The sequence below is a fragment of the Idiotropiscis lumnitzeri genome, chromosome 12, assembly GCF_059441095.1.
Source record: "Idiotropiscis lumnitzeri isolate Australia: NSW breed Sydney's pygmy pipehorse chromosome 12, RoL_Ilum_1.0, whole genome shotgun sequence".
NCBI classification, from domain to species: Eukaryota; Metazoa; Chordata; class Actinopteri; order Syngnathiformes; family Syngnathidae; genus Idiotropiscis; species Idiotropiscis lumnitzeri.
This window is the reverse complement of record NC_142402.1, coordinates 2,543,560-2,564,901: the sequence shown is the minus strand read 5'-3', so window position 1 is coordinate 2,564,901 and position 21,342 is coordinate 2,543,560. Positions and strand designations below refer to the sequence as shown.

The 21,342-nt window shown below is 39.0% G+C and overlaps 1 protein-coding gene across 3 annotated transcripts in view; it reads right to left on the bottom strand.

Annotated features, from left to right (window-relative positions):
• Positions 1-858: 858 nt before the first annotated feature.
• The window catches only part of LOC148325172 (epidermal retinol dehydrogenase 2-like), a 37,894-nt gene continuing 17,410 nt past the window's right edge, over positions 859-21,342 (bottom strand). For 2 of the 3 annotated variants that reach the window (XM_088311155.1, XM_088311156.1), the window contains exons 5-7: positions 19,523-19,667; positions 15,018-15,143; positions 859-1,516 (exon numbers count right to left, since the gene is read on the bottom strand). In XM_088311155.1, the coding sequence (XP_088167281.1) occupies positions 1,420-1,516; positions 15,018-15,143; positions 19,523-19,667 (368 nt within the window). In that variant the 3' untranslated portion in view covers positions 859-1,419. Of the gene's footprint in view, positions 1,517-12,424; positions 12,511-15,017; positions 15,144-19,522; positions 19,668-21,342 lie in introns of all 3 variants that reach the window. The other variant, XR_015846156.1, reaches the window with a different exon arrangement.

Genomic DNA, 21,342 nt, shown 5'->3' with positions numbered 1-21,342 from the left:
GGCCTGGGCAACCCATCGAGTAGGAGCGAAACAAGGGGTTTCAGGTTAAAAGAGACGATAACTCCCTGATAGGAGTTGGAGGGATGATTAGGAGCAGGTGTTGACGTCTGCAGCCCAATATATTGTGTCGAGTCTGCTGGGTCCATGACGAGTCTCTCACATGAGGAGCAGGAATTTTCGACCCAGAAGCAGCAGAAATTCAACAGATGCCAGCTAAAATTCTTAACAGTCTTAATATGTTTATTTGTGTGCCCTGCGATTGGCTGGCAACCAGTTCAGGGGGTACCCCACCTACTGCCCGAAGATAGCATGGAGAGGCTCCTGCACGCCCGTGACATAAGTGAGGATGAGCGGTTTAGAGAATGAATTCTTTGAAAACTGAAACCAACAGTAGCGCTCGGACGAAAGATCCATGAACGCCTGCCGGCGGTTGTCAGCTGCGTTTGCCTATTGAGAGTTGACATAACTTTAGCATAGCTACATGTCCGAAATACAACCAGTCGGGGTTTGTGTGCACATTCTTGTTCTTGTCCACTTCAGCCTGCGTAAGTGGAGGAGAGATTTGGATTTTGCGTAGGTGATCACATTAGCTCAAGTTTGATATCAATAAATCCAAACTATTGTGCAGAATGGTTTTATACTTTCACAGGTTGAAGTGGACACGAGTGGTAATGTGCATTTGCATTTTGGTGGTGATTGGTTGCTGTTTTAGACAAAAGAACTGACAAAGCAAACAATATTACCACGCTCCCTCCTTGCTGTGATGTAGGCAGCTGAGACCAGAAACAAAAACGAGCCGACCTCCAAAAGGGGGCGTGCCAGTTTGTCGTAAATCTTATCACAAAAACCCTTAAATCATTATAGTCCTTTAAGCGGGTGTATTTTAGTACTGATGTCATTTTTAAGTCACACCTCAGGATAGGTCAATTGACAAGCCAAAATATAAATATTATGACTTTTAGAGTGATAAATACAGTAGTCGCAGTGCCCTATGTTTAAGAAACAGGACATATTCAAGGATTCAGAAATAAAAAGGACAGTGAGTGTTTTTTTTTTAAATGAAAAGAAAGTCGCTCCCTTATGAACAATGAATGTTTGAATATTTGAATTATCAAAACCCTGTTGAATCTCAACAACCTGTATAAGTAAAAACATTTCTATCATACTAGAAAAATTAATGATAGATTTAAAATATATAATCAAACATACCATAGATATCATTGCTTGAAGTCTAGATTATACACAATACAGGAGTAGAATGTCGTATACCACTGTTTCAAGGCAAATAGAACTTCATTTGAACCACCAGTTGAACCACCGATATGTGGACGTTACAGTGAAAATTCAGCCACAATGTAGGACATCAGTCTCTTGTCATTTTGGTCATCCGACTCTTCACTTAATCTTTCTCTTCTGTCCTCAGTCCTTTTTTCTGTTTCTTCCCTGGAATGAATCCATCAAGTTGAAGGCTCCCAAGTAGTGACCAAGCAGAAGGCCCTGCTTCATAGGGAGGATACTGTGCAGAGGGAGGGAAAAAAAAGAACAATCAGTTGGAGATAATAGAATAGTATTATTATAAATACTTGTCTGAACTGTTCACTCCATTAAAAGAAATCAAAGAGTGGATGTTACACTTTCCTTAAAAGAAAAAAAACATCTTATTGTATACTTTATTTTGTGCGAGCAGGATTGGGCCTTAAAGTTGGGAGGTTCCTCATTGGAACCACGGCCCCTGCCTCAGAGTGTCCATGTTTTTCCTATGCGTGTCTTTTCATTTGCCACTGTGTGAAATTTGGGCACCAGCACGGAGTGAACCCCTAATTCCAGCGTACCATAGAGCGTTGTAAAGAACTCCCATACCGCAGACGTCTTTTTTTCATAACTCCTTTTATATACACTTTTATAACTACAATGTATATATAATCAAGACATTTGTAATGCCAGTCCAAAGGACGTTTTCCTTTAAGATGTTCATGACAAAACAACGTTTCCTTTAAAAAAACAGTCAATGCTTCCAGCTATTGGATTACTGACAACTTCTGACTAACAGTGACTTCTTTCAAAGTGAAGAAATACAACAATGGTTAATACAACAACACATTATTAGAAGTCTGAATAAAATGGCTTTTATGTGAAATTAACAGAGGTGACAGGCAAGGCACTATATCCATTTGTATGAGCTGTGTTCCAGAGAGGAATGCTTTCTAATACAGAATAATGGCTCTGTCCTCAGACAAATGGACCAAATAAAGTGAGCAAGAACAAGGCAAGAAGATAACTTGGAAAGTGTTCTCATCAGATGTAATTCAATGGGAACACAACTAAATAATAGACAGTTATTCAAGAAATCGTTAGATGAGATTTATTCTAACGATGCATTTAAAAGCACTGCACAGAAGGTCCCCCAAGTTGCAAACATTTATAGATACAAACACAGATAAATGTCAGAATTATTTGGAAAATGCCATATTTTTTACCGCGTGTCACTTTGAGAGAAGGAGAGAGACCGAGAGGGAGAGAGAGAGAGCGATACCTTCAACCTATGAGGGAAATTAGTATTGCTAGCTTCATAACGTTTTTCACAAAACCAGTAAAATAAGGAGTTAACTTCATATGACGTAATTTCATACATGGACGCACATGTTCCTATACACAATGATGCGTGACGTAAACCCCAAAGTTTTGGGGGGATTTTTTTTGCCTGGGGACCCATCTAGCAGATGGAATAGCTGTTGTCATAATTTTAACCATGCTTCCATACTCACTAAATTCCAGTTTAGGTGACTGTTGGTAATACACGAAGACTAGACCGATTATCGGCTGGGCCGATTATTGGGGAGGATATTTGGCATTTTGCCAGTTATCGGCATCAAACTTTTTTTTAACTTTCAAGGCCGATAAATTAAAAGATGGTTTATTTTGGCTTGCTGCAGTACACCTCTCTCTCTCTTTCTCTGCTGTGCTGGCCAATCAGCAGTAAGCTGCCTGCTTGCTTTTCACCTCAAGGCACACAAACTAAGGGAGAGGTCCCACAAGTAGAGGAAGCTAAGGCAACAGACTTTGCCCAAAGTTGAATTGATGTCAGTCTACCACAGTGATTCTCAAATAATGATTCTCAAATAGTGGGGCGATGCTGAGGGGGGCGCGTGGGGACCCTGGGGAACATGTTTTTTGCATAGTTTTGGGACCGAAAAAGGCGATCCTAGACAACGCGAGTCTGAGGTCGTCAAAGCTGTTTGTTAGTTCCCTAGTTAGTCCCCTAGTTCAAGCAGTACTGGTTTAAAAAAAGTGTCGCCCTGTCACGCAGTACTGATTAAAAAAAAAGTGTCACCCTGTCACGCATTACTGATTAAAAAAAAGCGTCGCCCTGTCGCTCGTTGACCCGGAAGTGATTTCTTTCGCCGCTACTTAAATGCACCGCGCACAGCAGCAGCAAGAAGCTACGTGATGGCAAATAAACGACTCCACAAACAAGTAGCATTCTAAACGAGGAGGCAAGCAAGGAGGCGCTAACCGCGCTAATCGCTAAAATGAATTGCTTCAATGTATGCTTGACTTTTAACAGAAGTCTGACTCAAACTGCGTTTGGGCGGAGAGCCAGCAGCTATGAACAGAAATGTTGTATTGCAACCATTATGTATCTAAACATAAAATAAGACGACAGCTACGTTAGCAATTTAGCAGACGCTCTCAGGCTGGAACACGGAAATGGCTGACGTCATCACAACGAAGAGGTTCGACGTCAAATGTATTGTAAACATAAAAAAAGAAAACGTATAGTAAACATTAAAACTGTTGCTTTATGTTATTTATATAGATTTTTTGTTTAAAATCCCCCTGGCTCTGTTTGTTTTTTCTATATTATGTGCGTATTAATAACTGTTTGGTTTGTTCACGGCGGCACGGTGAACGACTGGTTAGCACGGTGGCCTCACAGTGAGAGACAGCTTCGGTCGTGGGTTCAATCCCGGCTCCAGCCATCCTGTGGGGAGTTTGCATGTTCTCCCCGTGCCTGCGTGGGTTTCCTCCGGGTACTCCGGTTTCCTCCCACATTCCAAAAACATTCATGGTGGGTCGATGGGACAACCTGAATTGCCCCGATGTATGAGTGTGAGTGCGGATGGTTGTTCGTCTCTGTGTGCCCTGCAATTGTCTGGCAACCAGTTCAGGGTGTCCCCCGCCTACTGCCCGAAGATAGCTAGGATAGGCTCCAGCCGCCCCTGCGGCCCTAGTGAGGAGAATAGATAATGGATAAAGATAAAGATAAAGATAATGATGTCCTTTATTAGTCCCACAATGGGGAAATTTCAAGTGTTACAGCAGCAAAGATACAGATCACACAGAGTGGATGGTTTGTTCATGTTAATAAAGTTAAAAAAAAAAAAAAAAAAACGTATAGTAAATATTTATCATCTCATCAATATTTGCACGACAGTACTGAGTTTAGAGTTTCAAAAGTCTTTCTCAAAAAGATATTTTTTGATCAATTTGTTAAGGGATATTTTATTGACAATCTAACATTAATATACAAAGAACATGTACATTAGTACGAAATGTAAAAAAGAATTGGTGGTGGGGGGGTGTGAATTGTTTTCTTCTTGGTGGCTGGGGTGTGACAGAAAATAATTGAGAACCACTGGTCTACTACAACTCAAAACTAACAGAAAACTATTTGCCATAGTAAACGTTAAAGATATGTTTGTTTTCATTGAACTATAAGCCATGCAGCTGAGCCTGGGAGCTCCGTGCACTTTTTGTTAGACTTTTAAAACTAAGTTGTCCATTTTCTAAAAAAGCTTTAACATGTTGTAAGTCACTTAAGGTGTTTAAGAAATATGTGCTTAAAGACATTTAAACTTAGTACACTTGTCAAAATTTTGACCCCCTTTTTCAACAAATGAATATCAGCTTCAAATATCAGTTATCGGCCTCCATGAGTACCAATAATCGGTATCGGTATTGCCTTGATAAAAGCATATTGGTCAATCCCTAACTAAGATGTCATAGGTTTAAATCATGCATGGCATGAAAGGTTCCTTTGTTTAAACAGCCCGTCTTAAGTTTGCCAAAAGTCATATGGATGATACTGAAGAGTCATGGGAGGAAGTTTTGAGATCAGATGAGACCATAATGGAACTTCTTGGTCATAATTCCACAAAACATGTTTGGAGGAAGACGAATGAAGAGTACTATCCCAAGAAGAGCATTCCTACTGTGAAGCATCAGGGTGTTGGTAGCATGACTGTAGATGACCATGGCCATGTATTGTGACATTTTGGGGAACAACCTCTTTCCCTCAGTCAGGCCATTGGAGATGGATGAAACTAAGATATGTATTGATCTTTTTTTACCACTTCTGTTTTTTCATGTCTTTTGTGTTATTTATATGTTCAATAAATACATAAATCTATATATCTATCCACCATATATTTTGTATTATAAAGTAGCAACTATTGAAGCCATAATTGATTTAAACATTTCGATTATTGCAAAAATTCCCATTTACTTTCATTTTCAATACAAGTCAATTTGGGCCTTTATATTTAACTGATTCTTACAAACTCTGGCTCATTTTTTTGTGGTACAAATATCTATCGAATGACATTGGTGTTTTGGAACATACCTACATCTTATGAGTGCAGGTTTTGGACAGGCGTGATACTACTCTGGCCATTGTGTGCATGTCTCGTGTTTTTCACTGTGATGCAAGGAATGCTCTGGGAGTTTGTGTGACTGCTCAGTCGCACCGAAAAATTAAAGGGAACATTGCACATTTTTGTAGAGAATGTACATGTAAACAGGTCAAAGACAAGCGAGTAACCATTATCCCTCTAAAAAATTAAGGCCATTTCTGGTTAAGTACAATACATTATGGTAAATGGTCTTTCACTTGTAGAGCGCGTTTCCACTTAAGGGACTCAAAGTGCTTCACACTGCTTTCGCATCTTGGTACTGATGACATACCATTAGGAGCAATTGGAGGTTCAGTATTCGTGCAAGGATACTTCAACACGGTCACATGAGCCCGGGCATCAAACCCTCAACCTTGGGAAAACAACTACTCTACCACTGAGCCAGGCTGTCCCCATTTTATATTATTGTATGCATTTGAAAGTGTAATTGACCTTTCAAAACGAGGTATTGGTTGGTATTGTGCACACAAGCATACACTTTAAAAGGGGGTTATTTTTGTCATATTCCAGACATTCATTTTTCGTGTTCTGATACAGAAAACAGTTGGATGAGAACATGTGTTATATCCAATGACCTATAACCAAAACTTCAGCAGCCTTTTACAGGATATAGTGGGGATAATCCAACATTACAAAATGCTACAGTGTATAATCTTGAATGTCTCCTAGTACATTCTGCAGTGCAGGCTGAGGCCTGTGAGGCAGTCTACTTCCACTGAAAATCCCAGGTATGAGCCAAAAAGTGAGGTCACCTTCCACTGAAGAGCACTGAAGAGAATGTTGTAAGAGGGTAAGAGTTGTGATTGACGGATCAAAAAGCCACAGTAGCAAAAACATCTGCATTCCAAATGTCTTGGGCCACCATAATATCTTTAGATTCAGAAATAATGTAATGATCTTACTCAAATGACAATACCACATTGCAGCACTGACCAAGGCTTGAAATGCAAGTAAAAATCATGATTTCTAATATTTCTGTCTTTTCAATAGTTAGCAGGCTACTTCCTGTTTGAGAGTTGTTATCACGGAAGACTGCAATTAGTTATGTACATTGTAAATTGAAATTATCAACATGAAATCCCACAGATATGAGACTATAAATACAATGGGAAGTTTTAAGCACAAGCAAATAACCTATTTATGTCACACAGACACGTCACAAAATTTAACATTGAAGCTCAGTTGAAGCCCAAGGTAGTAAAGTAAAAAGGTATACTACAGTCACAAGTTCTCCTCATTTGCAACTACTGTCCCAAAATCTCTTAATATCTGTGGTAGATTTTGTTGTCCTTGTAAATGAGTAGCAACATCCAGGAACCAGTAAAAACAAAAATGACCATTGCAATGAATTGCCTCCTCTGTAACCTCTTTCTGTGAGTCACGAACAGAACCATTTCATGCATAGGGCCGCCATTACCACACCAATTAGAGCCTCTCGATGAGTGGCGGTGGTCCCTAATAGGTTCAACGAGTCATCCATTTTCATGGCCGAAACCAGCTATGAGATCCCCCAGGTCAGGACCTTGATAATTATTTCTTTTGAGGTTCACCATACACGTGTGTGCTTGGTTGTATAGGTGTGTGCGTGAGGTGTGTGTGCGTGCATGTGTGTAAATGGACCACATGAAACGCCAAAGGTGATACGGTCAAAACAGACCAGAAAGAATAATAGTTATGCGTTTCCTCGGATTGATGGATTGGTACTCTGAAAGGGACAATTTAGTCAGGATGGCCTATTTTTCAGCCCCAATTGTAATTTTCACCAAGATCTACAAAATACATATATTCGGGCAGCCTTCCATTATATATGCACACACATGCACGCACAGTACATAAGTAGTGAGGAGGAAACAGGAAGAGAAAGAGAGACATAAAGAGAGACAGACAGACAGACAGACAGAGGGGAGGTGAGAAAGTGAGAGAGCAAGAGCGAGTGAGAGAGAGAGCGAGAGAGCAAAAGAAAGTGAGAGAACAAGAGAGGGAGAGAGGAAGTGAGCGACAGACAAAGAGATGGATAGAGAAAAAGAGAGAGAGAGAGAGAAATTGACTAGTAACAAATGTAGTGTCTTTCTGGTGCTATTGAATAGTTTTCGAAGCACTAGAATCGTTCCCAGCTGCAGCCAGAGCAGGAGATATCCATTCTTGAGATCACATTTGCTTCTGCTCATAGTCACTGTTGGCAGATTCTACAAGTGACTGTCACTCATGGAGGCAATTACTTAATCACCAAGCCACCAAATTACACTGGTCAATTTAGTGTGTAGGCACACCTATGTGATGCATCGGGGAAACACAATTAATATTATTAAAATTCAAAACACAATTACTCCACTCACCACATCCACAATGTCACTGAAGAATCAAGTGTTGTATAAGCCGCTTATCAATGGCTAATGCAGATAATGTTGTGCCTCAACACTGTAGCTCTTATTTTGTATTTGCTTTGCAAATCCGAGGTGGGGAATTCCTTTTGTACAATGTTTGTCTGTGTAAAATCCACAATGTAGGGCTGGGCGATAAACTGAGAATTTACTGTTACCGAAATGTATTAGAATAACCGACATCATTTTGCCCATGTCGGTAAATTCAGTGTCTAAAAACAAAAAAAGAAAAAGAAAAGTATTTTCTGTCTGCGGCGATGTTCATGCCTCTTTAAGACGGCTCCAGCGCATGTAGTCACGTGACTCATGCGCTGTCGAAGAATGCAAACAGAAGACGCGTTCGTAGCTGGCGATTCAAATCCGGAAGCGGCTGACACGGCTGCAGACGAAGTAACGTTAGTTGAAATTGTTCCTGTCGCGCTTGTCCCGAAAAGAAATTGGACATCTGTCGTTTGGAAATGTTTTGGGTTCCATAAAGACGATGTTTGAGCAAAAGAACATGAACTACAAAGTGCGTCGTAAGCACCTGAAACAGCGCGTCCAACCTTTTCTTTTTCACCACCCACAACACAACCATGCTGCTGACATGGAGCTTGTGCAAAAAGTTCAAAGTGAGAAGCAAGGTTGGAGAAGTGACAACAGCCCACTAACGGAGGCGACACCATACGAGAGAACGTCTCAGTGGTGGACGCGATAGCCTAGCACAAAAAGATAGAGCTCCTCTAGTTACAGTGGAGCGCACGGGATTTAAACACCTCGTTGAAAGTAGCCGACAAGAGGTACGAAAATATTTACCGCAAACAGCACTTCCCGATATGGACAACATCGGGACGGGAGCTTAGACATGTCAAGCATTTTGCATCCACATCCGACTTGTGGTCGAGTCGCAACATGGATCCCTGTATGAGCCTGAATGTGCATTACATAGACGACAAGTGGCGACTGCGCACCGGAGTACTCGAGACGGCATATTTTCCTGATGAAGCACACGCGTTTATTTGGCATTGGCATTCTATTGACATTTTTTTCACTTTATTTAGCATTTTGTTTACAGGCGACTAGCGCCTTTGCACATGGCATTATTTATATTGTTTACAAGATACCTTTACACAAATCTAGGCCTTTGCAAATGGCATTATAGCATCTCGGCACAATATATTTACATAAAAAGATTTTGTGAGAGGTACCCTTTTTCTCCTGTTCTTTGTGACATTATTCATTTCATGCAAAGCATGCTATTTTGAATGTTTATTCAAATGATTTTTGTACTTCTATTTTTCATCGAAAGTAATGTGTACCAGTTGGTCAATAAAAAAAAGCAGTTAATATGCATTTCCTGCATTTATTTTGATTTTGGTCCTCAGGGGGATTTATCGTGCATTTATCATTATCGAGATAAAATTGCCCAATTTATCGCGCTATTGATTTTAGGTCATATCGCCCAGCCCTACCACAATGTACATTGTTTATGAAAACAATGATGAAATTTGTGGACCTCCTGCAGTCACACACTCTGGAGTGACTTTCTCTTTAAGAATGAAGGCATGCTGTGCTGCAATCTGTCTTTTTGGGGGGGTTTTTTGGGGGGGGGGTTGTTTTATTTAAATTTGATAACCCGATGTTGACAGCACAGAGTGTGCAACAAACCAAAATTTTTTTTTTTTTTTTTTGCTGACGCATAATCAAAATATATACCGTATTTCCAGCTTGAAAAGATAAATCTCTCTTCCTCCCTTGCTGTGTATGAACATGAGTCGTCCACGCGCTGAAAACAATTATGTCACTCTGAGACGGGAATGTGAATTTCAATACTTCCACACTGCATTTCACTATGTTCAAGCTGTCAATACCAGGGTTAACAACATTTTTTGACCGATACAATACAACTTTATTTATACAGCACATTTCACAACAGCTGGAGCTGTAACAAAGCGCTTTCCATATGGTGGAAAATAAATCATCAGGACATTAGAATACAAATTAAAACACAAACACTTCAATAAGGCCAAATGAATTGAGCGATAAAGTTTGAGACGATTAAGGTGATTTCGAAACATTATTTTGATACGGTAACGATGGCTTTTCTGTTAATAAACCTGATATAACGTATGTGTGTAAAGATATATATAAATATATATATTTTTTTTGTTTGTTTGTTTTTTTCTTCCCAAAAGAGTTGCTGGGGCCTACATACGGGTGCGCCTTATAGTCCGGAAAATGCCGTAATTAAAGGTAAGACTAAATGACATATCACAATAGAATGCCATTACAATGTATTTGTCATGACCCGCGTCGGGCATGTCAGTGTTTGTGTTGTTATTTTCTTCCCTCCTTCCTGCCATGTGCTTTCTGTTATTGTTTTGTCAGCTGTGATAGCGTTTCCCCTCAGCACTCGTCCTCACCAGCCACGCACCTGTTCCCCGTTACCCTCATCACGCACCTGATTCCCATCTGCTCCCCTAATTACTCGGACTACTTAAACCTCCCAGACCGACAACGCAGTGTCGGGTCATTGTTCCTTCTTGCCGCTACCTACGGACTGTCACGACCACGTCTTGTTCCTGTTCATGCTCTTGTCATCGTTCCCGCTCTTGCTCCCGCTCACGCTCTCGTTCATGCCCCCAGCTCAGGTCACCTCTTCCCGTCCCTTTTCGTACCTCCCGCTTAGTTTGTTCCCGTCTCGTTGTGTTCTTTGTCCTTGTTCCAGTTTAGTCACGTTTAGTTTGCCTTGTTATTTTGCACCCTGCTACGTTGTTTGTCTTTGTTTGATCCAGTTAATAAATTCCCTTAACCCTATCCACCTCCCTGCCTCCTCGCCTATTGGGTCCACCTCCTCCTTGCCGTAAGGCAATCCTGACAGTATTTTATTTTAAAACAAACTCAGCTTTACCGATTGCACAATGTAAAAAAAAAACATCCATATCAGAACAAATTAGTTCTCTAAATAGTCTAGCATAAAGTGAAACTGACTCTTTTTATAGACCAACTTGCCTTATGATAGGAATAAGCTGAAAACATTAAATAAATGTATCGTTAGACCCCAAGTAAATATCACAGTTTCCTTTCTTATTTCTTCTATAATGCACAGTTATTTGTTTAGCAACTTACTCAGTAGCATAGTGTTAAGAACATGTGTCAATACGAGCGTGAGGGGGGGACCATGGCGGAAAAGTATCTACTGTTTATTTAAGACTTGCCAATTTTTTAATCACTGTTGCATTGCGCAGGCAGTTTACTGCCATTTCCTTAGGTCGGGAAAGGTGCCATTATAAGAAGTGCTGGTGTTACCTGCATGTGGAAGTAAATACAGTCTACTATGTAATGCTTGGTGATATTTGAAGAGTGACAGTAGTCTGATTACTTGACTGGAAAAAGTAACAGGTCTGATTATTTATTATTCGAAAATTCTAACATTTGGAGCAATGCATTACATGCTAATGTGTAATTGGCATCACTGATTACTATGCATTCCGTTTCAGTTTTCCCATTTATTTCCAACGGTCTATTTTAATTAATTTCATTGCGTGCCTCTTTGCCACACGACTTACAGTCGTTTGTGAGTAAATTATTTTGGTCCAATCAGATTAGGGCTTTGATGTGTTGCCATGCACATATTTCATCCAATGCCTTCAAAACATTAAGTGCAGGCGTCGAGGAGGCTTTGTGAAGAGTGAGTGTCTCCGTTGGTTCAGCTACTAACACTTCTGATTAGTTCAGCTCCATGTGAGGACGGAGGTTGATTTACGATGGAGGACGTTGGCGGATTATGATACAAAATTTATTTTCAATGAGCACTTTTCAAGAAAAAAATGGACTTTGTGAGACTCGTTCAAACAACTGCTTCTCTGAGTGGCTTGTTTTAATCCGTAATATTTTTGGGGAGCACTTTTGGGTTAGTTATGTATGAGTGTGTAACTACCACAATTGAAACTACTCAGCGGCACACTTAAGCTAAGTTGTCAGAAAATAAATCTGAATTTTTTTCAGTGTACCAATTATTCATAGGTATTCAATTCAAGGCTCATCTATCTTAGGTTGCAGGGAGATTGGCGGCAGCAACTCTACTTAGAGCAGGAAGAAACCGCCAACTGAAATAAGACACACTAAGAGCAATTAGTAGATATATGTGAACATTTGCATTTATATATCTTAAACTCTTAGAACATTAAATTCTTCTTCAAACGTGTATTCATGTTGGTATCAGTTTGTGTCAAAGTTGGTGACCCACAAAAAAAAAAAATGTCTGAGATCTCAGAAAAACAACAAAAAGGAAAAGGATTTGTCCAAAAAGAAATCCTCTTGACAGTCCTACCACCCTCCAGGGAAAAAGGTGGCCACGGAAATACGAACGTCACTCGCAGGCGTCCTACGAGGCATCCAATCCACTGTCGGTGCAGTTCAAGCTTTAGACGATTCTATCAGTCCCAAAAAACAGCCTGTGCGAAACGTGCAGAGCATTCATTCAATGTGGCCCCCAAAACAACAGTGCAACAATCGACCAGTGAAAAAAATTAAATCGAATACAAAAAATGTGTATCTAACACACATGGAGTCTTCCGTGAGCCTGTTAGCTTATCTCATGAGGTAGTGCACTTGCTAGGAAGGCATGTGCGAGTAAAATAGTTTCCAATTCTTTACTTTTTTTCAGTTACATCTCACCATTAGCTAATAACAATCTCAACGTTCACAAAACTTCATTCCTGACTGTTTTTACTTTTATTTTTTTCACATTATGAGATACATTGACACAGGAATGTTAATTAGGCACATTCGACTAAAACACTCACCAGGATCGATAGTCTTCAAAAAAAAATCTTATTTCCTTGGCAAAAAAACACCACAGGATTCGAACTCCATTCACTCACAGTTTACACAAAAAAAGTTCAACGGCCCAGTTTGGTCTATTCAGAGCCTTTCTCCTTCAACCCGTATGAAAAAAATGCTATAAAGTTCTCTACGTCTCTCGTACGAGATGGGACGTCAACTCACGCTGCGGTGCGTTCTAGGTCCGTAGGAAATAGTAGCAGCGCTAAAAAAAAAAAATCCCATTAACAGAAAATAAGAATAGAAAAAAAAGGCTGAGCCAAAACATGGGTTACAAGTGGACAAAATAACATGCACACACAGGCAGGATTGTCGGCATTAGCATTTCTGGTGAGAATGCTATTTATTTATTTAAGTTTTTATATTAATGAACGATTTATTGTGAAGTACTATATTGTACTGTAGAGGTTTGGGGTTGTTGTGATGCATCGGAAGATAAAGGCAAGTGTGTTTTTTTTTTTTTTTTTTTTAATTTTAGAAATACCCTCAAATACATGAAACATTCATCTCTCATGCCACATATAGGCCTCTTTGGTATCAATGCATGTGGGTGACAGAATTTGGAAGTGAGACTATAAAGACAATCGTCCGTGACTTTGCAAAGTTGTTTTTATTAGCAGTTTAGGAACACGCTCTACAGTGTGAACATTGGCTACTTTTGGAAATTATTTTGTGACTTGAGTATGTTATTAAGAGGTGGATTAGGTCACTAAATATCACTGAAGGCATAAGTCCAAAATTCACCGCCTTCCACGGCTATTACTGTAAATGTCCACTTCATGCTTAACATTGGAGTGGGATTAAAAAGTCTAATTTAAAATTAACAATTACTCAAAACCAGTGTTTGTGAACTGTTGTCGTTCTGGGACCCGCATCATCCTATTGTTGCCCCTCTTATAGAATTTAAGAACATTAAAGCATTTTATACATTTAAAAAATGCCTTTGAACATACATACTTTTGCAGCATCTTCCGTTTTTAAACGCAGTATCACGTTAGTTTGAAATACTGCTAAAAACATTTTGCTCACTACGATTATTATGATATTAGCCAAAGGCTAAGCTGAACTGTATTTTTTAAATGAGTAGCTCGTGACTAGAGAACAAGTGACTAACATTTCCTTACACTTACCAAAATACAATTGATGATGACTGCAGCCCGGCCCATGGAAACAACACCATCGTCAAATTTGCTGACGATACGACAGTAGTTGGTCAAAATGCATAATGCCTGCTTTCTCTAACATGCAAGGAGACGAGAAAGCTCACAGGGAGGAAGTCCAGAAACCAACGGCTTTGTGTGAGGACAACAAGCTACTGCTGAACACCGCAAAAACCAAGGAGATCGTCATCAACTTCTGGAGAAACAAGACTGTACCGCCCCCCCCCCACCCCCTATACATCAAAGGCGTGTGTGTGGAGAGGGTCCACACATTCAAGTTCCTGGGAATACAGATTTCCCAAATGACCTCTCCTGGACACACAGCACGAGAGCAATGATAAAGAAGGTCCATCAGCGTCCTGAGGGTCCTCAGGAAAAACAACCTGGACAACCTGCTGGCCTTCAACCACTATTCATTGAGAGCCTGCTGAATTACTGTGTCTCCACCTGGTACAGCAGCTGCACTGAGGCAGACAGTGAGGCTCCAGAGGACAGTAAAAACACTGCAGCGGATTATTGGCTGTCCTCTCCCCTCCCTGTCGGACATTTACACCACCCGGTGCCTCAGCAGAGCTCAGAAGATTATCAAGGACAATACTCACCCGGGCTCACACCACTTCGACCTGCAGGCACTACAGGTGGATCAAAACAAAGACTAACAGACTGAAAAACAGTTTCTCCCCGAGAGCCATCTTCATGCTGAACTCTCGCACACAACTACCCTTACCTTGTGGAACTACAACAGAATGTGTTTTATTTATTTTATTTCATATTTAATTATTTAACTAATGCTTAATTTAATTGATATATCGAATAAAATTCTTATATTGCACTGGAGAGGGGAGCTCTCCAATCTTGCTGTACATGGAGTACATTGACAAGAAAGGGCATTCTGATTCTGCTTCTGAAAGTTGTAAAATTGAATGGTGTAAAATTCAGCAAAAACGGTAGATACTAACTTCTTGAGTGCAGCAATGATGTACATGCTCTTCGGCATCAAAAGAAAGATCTGATCCGTGAGGACAGCCTGGATGATCTTCTTGGCAACATAAGTTGGATCAAGTATTGGGAGCAGTCTTGGCCATCTGTTGAAGACAATAAGAAATAAAACAACAATCAGTTGCTGTTTTGCCTGTATTGGGCTACCAAATCATTCACTGATGCAATGCCTACTTCAAGCTCTGCTAAATCCATTCATTCCAATAACGCTTGGAGGCGGAAAATGACCCATAAACAATATTGAGGGACTCAACATTTTCATGAAAGGTTTTTGTTGGCACTTGAAAATACAAAAACTGACACATCCTAGTGATGTTTCATAAAGCACAGAATGCACATTTATCATCCTGGCCAAATGTACTGAATACTAATTGATAGCAACACTGCACAAATACTAAAAGCTAGCCCTCAAGCATTGTTACTGTTAGAACTTGGGGCTTGTTTTAGCACCTTCATGTGCTGAACAATAATCATAAAGTGACATTCCGGATGCTGCTATAAAGCATGACTTCGGGCTTTCAGGTCTGCAAGATGGACGTCAAATACAATTTGACACATCTTTCAACATCCGTCTCATCTTATGCGCGGTATTTTAGTTTGAGGGCAGGTAACGTGAGACATAGTCATTCTTATGTCGAATAAGCTGAACATCATCACAGAGACCTAGGGCGAATTTCAAATCGGTGTTTATGGATTGAGGATTCTGTCTTGTATTATATGATTCTCTGCGTATAGTCTTCAAATAATTTGCATTGTAGTTTCCATCAAAAGGTTGTCAGAACTTCACAATCAATAGCACAGTTTTAATATGAATCACCTAATAATCAGTAATGTAATGCAAAATAGAGGGATTGTTCCATCACCTCATACAGGCAACAGATGTGAAAGATGAATGCAGTTTACAGTTCTATGCTTGAATAGTCGTGACAGTATGACAGAAAGTTGAACGTCTCTGGAAATGAGAAAATCAGGATGGATTTGGTTGATACCCAACTGCAGTTAAAAAGTGTTGGTGCGTTCAGGAAATGGGAAGAAAAAAAGTGATTAAATGAAAAAAATTTTAAATTAATAAAACAGATGATAGCTTGGCTTTATTTCACTAACTTCTTTCTGCATAGTAGGGCTACTTCTTGTATTTTTCGACCAAATTTTTATTCCACTAATATATATATATATATATATATATATATATATATATATATATATATATATATATATATATGTATCTATATATATACATATATATATATGTATCTATATATAATGTTTCTGTATTGTTTGATTCTGTGTCAAAAGTATCAAATAGTGTTGTTAAATATTGTTAATTTTGACAAAACCTACGACATATAATCAGACAGTTCTTCCTAAATATTATAGTGTGAAATAATTAGGTGCCATTAAATTGTATGTCTGTGATCAATCCATCACATAATGTGCAAAACACTCATTGAGTTGTATATACTATAAATTTCACGATCAGCAGTTACACTAACAGCTCTTGTACAATGAACTCACAAGACCTCAGTGGCATTACAAAGATTCGACTCAATAATATAGATCAGGCATCACCAAATGACGTACCGCATGGTTCGGACCGGACCCATGGCCAATCTATGATGAATTTTTTTCAGGGCGCATTCGTAAACGTTGGCGCTGCAATTCTAGTAAATACGGAAAAGGCGTCACTGATTTGAGCCAATCAAATCTTATGTTTACGATCCACTGCCAATTGCGCAGCAGACCGGAAGAGAGTGCTGCTGACAGTATGCCTTGATAAAAAGTTAGCGAGGTCGATGCGTCTTGTTTTAAATGAATGGACGGAGAAATTTAGTTTCGTTCTGGCTGCAGCCAATTCAAAACCAGTGTGCATCATATGCTCCGAAACCATCGCAACATTGCGAAGCGCCACTCCGAAACAAAGCACCGCCCTTTTGTGCAAAGTTATCCGCTGAAGTTTGAGGTGAGCGCACGCAAAAACATCGAAGTTCGAGTGCAGTATAACAGATTTTTACATTTTCGTTTACAGCCCAGCGCCATGCAAACAAATGTTCACTAAAAGTATCATGGATTTTGGGGAAACAAAAAAAAGGAAGTTGTGAAGGAGTGTTTACTGCGGTTGCACAAACATTATTTAAAGGAAAACACAAAGCTGAGATGTGTGAAATAATCAACCAAATCCCAATGGCCCTGACTCCCTTCCAACCCAGATTTAAGTCACTGGCAGGGCAGTCACAAACTCATTTTTCTCATTAAGAGAAGTTAAAAAATATTCAAAAGAAAAAGTGGTGTCAAAGCTCATTTTGAATTAGTTTTTCATGAGGACAGCCATTTTTATTGATTGTGTACTGAACATGTTGACCTGTTTTCCTTGGATAATTAGGCTTTCCGGTTTTTTTAGGCTGATAACTCTTTGATTAAAAAAAAAGGTAAAGATATTAACTCAATGCTTAGCACTTGATATATTTCTGCAGGAGATATTTTACTGTTTTTTTCTGGAAGTGGCACCCTTAAATTCCTGGAGCCACATTTTCTTGAATGTGAAATAAACGCCTTAAATTTGTTTGACTGGCAAAGGTGTTTAATGGGAACATTGCTCAATATTTAGTATATAAGTGTGCTCTGTTGAAAATGACTAAATAATGAAACTATATAAAAATGTGAACATAGGCTAGACATTTCGGGAAGTTGGACTTTGAATTTTCGTCGTGGACCTCTGTGACTTTTAATTGAATACCTCTGATCAATGTTCCCTCTAAGCTGCGCGCGTGCGCAATTGGCACTGCTTGCACACACTCAGCACACAAGAACGTCTATGCAGCGCACAAAATAAAATAAAACAGAAACGCATTACTTAATATCTAATTTTAGAACTGATATAATCTAGTTAATTAGACCAGTTATATATATATATATGTTGTACCATTTTGCAATGTAACTTAATGAGTGACAGGTGTCCAGCCAATAATGCCGTACCGTTCGTGTACGGCTACGCAGCCAATCGGAGCAGAACGTCGCGAATGTGCCCTGCCCATATGCGCCGTGCAGGTTAGCTAGCTAACAACAGTGCAGCGGAGTTAAGAGACGCAGATGCTAACCCCTTATCATGGCGAAACGAACGGTCAGTGACGCATCCACTCATCAAGCCAAAGTAAAAAAGAAATGTGGTTCTTTTAAGATGGAATGGCTGTCGGAGTATGTGAAAATAGAAGAACAAGCGGTGAAACTGAGTGAGATTTTTTCCTTTTCGAGTGAGAAAGGTTTACTCTGCAAAACATGTTGCGAAGCCAAAGTAGCAAATGAGTTTTCCGAGGGAAAAATGTGGACTGAATGGAAGTTGGACTACCTTAAGCGTCACATTCAGCAGAAATGTCATTTGAAAGCTGTTGGAATTGTACGAAGACTCAAGATGGGACAGGGGATCGGTACATTATTGCGGGAGAGCGCAAAAGACAGAGAGAAAAAGAACGAGCTGTCACACAAAACTAAATCTGACCCCGAGCAAGTTAAAGTTCTCATTGACAATGTTTTACTTGCTATCAAAATGAATGCATCAATGCTGTCAGTTAAACAGATCCACGATCACATGGCAAAGTATGTGAGTATACCAGAAAGCTGGCGAAGCAAAAACTATGCCTTTGAATTTGTGAACTCAATCAACGAAATAGTGCAGAATGAGACTATGTGCAGTGTTCAAAATGCACCCTGGCATACCCTGATAGTAGATGAGAGCACAGACATATCAGTACACAAAATGCTTGTCCTATATATTAAATACAGGAAGGAAAATTATGTTAATAATAATAAGGTAAAATTTAAATCAGATTTGTGCATATTCTAGTGACATATATTAATCATTAAATGCTGTTACTATTAGATAATTTATGGGCAGGGTTTCCACTACATGTAATTCATTGTGGTGCACCACCACGCCTTCAGAATGATGTTTTTTTTTTTCAAGGTTTAAAACAATTCTAAAGGATATATATGCACATATAAGTATATACATTGTGCAAAATGTGAATCTTTTAATGTGAACAATTTTTTTGTCCAGAACATGACCCTCACCCAACAAGATTTTTGTTCGTTTTTATTTTAAGTGGGCCAAATAAGTTATATTAAAAGTTAACTAATGAAAATTGCTGCTGTAGTTTGATTCTTTTAATAAGCCATTTAACTTGCTATGATCCAAGATTTTCAACAGGCGTGATACTGGTGTGTGGCCACAGCGTGCACATCTGATGTTGCTCAGGGAGCTTGTGTGTCTGCTCAGACACATGAAAAATTAGAGGGAACATTGCCTCTGATATAGATCATAAATATGATTTATGTGGTTTGTAAAGAATTATCTCATGAGCCGTTTCCCATGTGGCCACCGCATTTACTTATAATGTGCAGTCGAACAGTGTACACCACGTTGAAAGGTCTTTACATGTTACCGTCATTGACATCCTGTGAAGACACCTACTTAGTTTGACATCCATCGAACATTCCAGTATTAATGAAGTATGGGCAAACAATGGTGGTCTTGATGCCATCTTTCCCGATTGCCAGGAGTTCCAGACCCACTGATTCTGCAAAACCTACTGCTGCAAACTTGCTTGCACAGTAGTCTGCAAGAGATGGGTGATTCAAAATGAAACACAGCTCAGATCATGTGAAAAAGCATCACTTAAACAGAGTACAGAACGGGGAATTGTTTCTGGTCTTTCATTTCTGTATAACACATCTATTGCACATAAACCCTAATATAAAACATTCAGATTTTCCATGCTTGTGATAGTCATCCACTTTGCTTGCTGTACGCTACTAAACAGGGGAACGGCAGCAATAAGTACAAGGAATTAAAACGCGGAAATTGCAACTCATAGTGGATATAGTAGTCATTTAGCTCATTTTATAGTCTCCTGTTTTATATTTACAAGTAAAACAAAAATAAGACGACATCGATTTACAGTAAGACTAAGATCACATCTGCATGCTGAGATAGATTTGCAATCATTGCTTCTGGCATAATAATTTCAAATCTATAGCACTAAGTCGGTTCTGTAGTTCAGCCGGTCAAATTGCCTACGTCTTAAGATTCATTATTCCATTGTCTCATTACATCTCATGCATTAAAATGTTTGACTAATTAGTGCTGTGCAATTAATCGAAATTCAATTACGATTAATATACTCAATGATTACAAAATTGGCATAATCGTAAAAAATATATATATAAACTATTATTATAGTGTATTAGAAATTGTGAAATGCGTACAATCTTAACATTTAGTATACTTCACTCCAAAATGTGAGCGTTCCATTGAAATTGATTATTTTAATGTTACAAAAGTTCTATGGCAATTTATAGCAAGCAAACTCCAATGTGTTGTTCCTTTATACAAGGAAACTAGAGCTGTCAAAATTAAAGCGTTAACTCAGGTGATTAATCCAATTTTTTTTTATCTCAGTTAAATATTTTAACTCAATTAACTCAGTTTGATTTACTTTAAAAATAATTTGCATACTTTGCAAATATTGTGCCATATTAGCTGTACATATTTAGCAAGTCTCAGAACAAAACACTGTGTTCATGTTACCACTGGGCCATGTAAACTAACACTGCTGGAGTGTGGCGCTGTTTTGAGAAATGCTTTGAAAAAAAAGATGTCTGTAAAGATGTCTCCATTTAGATCATATTTAAGAGTCAAAGAAAGCTATTAGAAGAGTCTTTGAATTAAATATACTTCCTATTTGGTGATTTTGCATTAATTCCAAGATATTATTCAAGTAAATATCTGTAACAAGCTTTGCAAAAAATTGTAGTTGAAAATGTGATTAATGGCGATTAATCATGAATTTCTTTGTGATTAATTAGTTAAAAAAAAATAATCACTTGACAGCACTAAAGGAAACCATACTCAAATGTATACATTTGCACATTTTTTAATTTTAAAATAACAAGTTTTATAAAAAATACAAAATGAACGTACACAAATAGTGTTACAAAAAAAATTGTCTTAATGATGAATTCACGAAATTATTAAAAGCTTGGTTCACAAAACGCTAGTCTTTTAGTGATCCAGAGAGCCAAAAAGAATACAGCAAGTTCGAGAGTGTTTTCTACTCAGGCATCAGTGCTCTGGAATGCCTTACCCCAGTGGTTCTCAAATGGTGGGGCGTGCGCCCTGGGCGGGCGCGGTGCGATGCTGAGGGGGGCATGTGTTACCCTGGGAAACATGCTTTTTTTCCCGCCGTAGTACGGCTGAACGATGTATGGTTTTGGAACCGAAATTGCAATCTC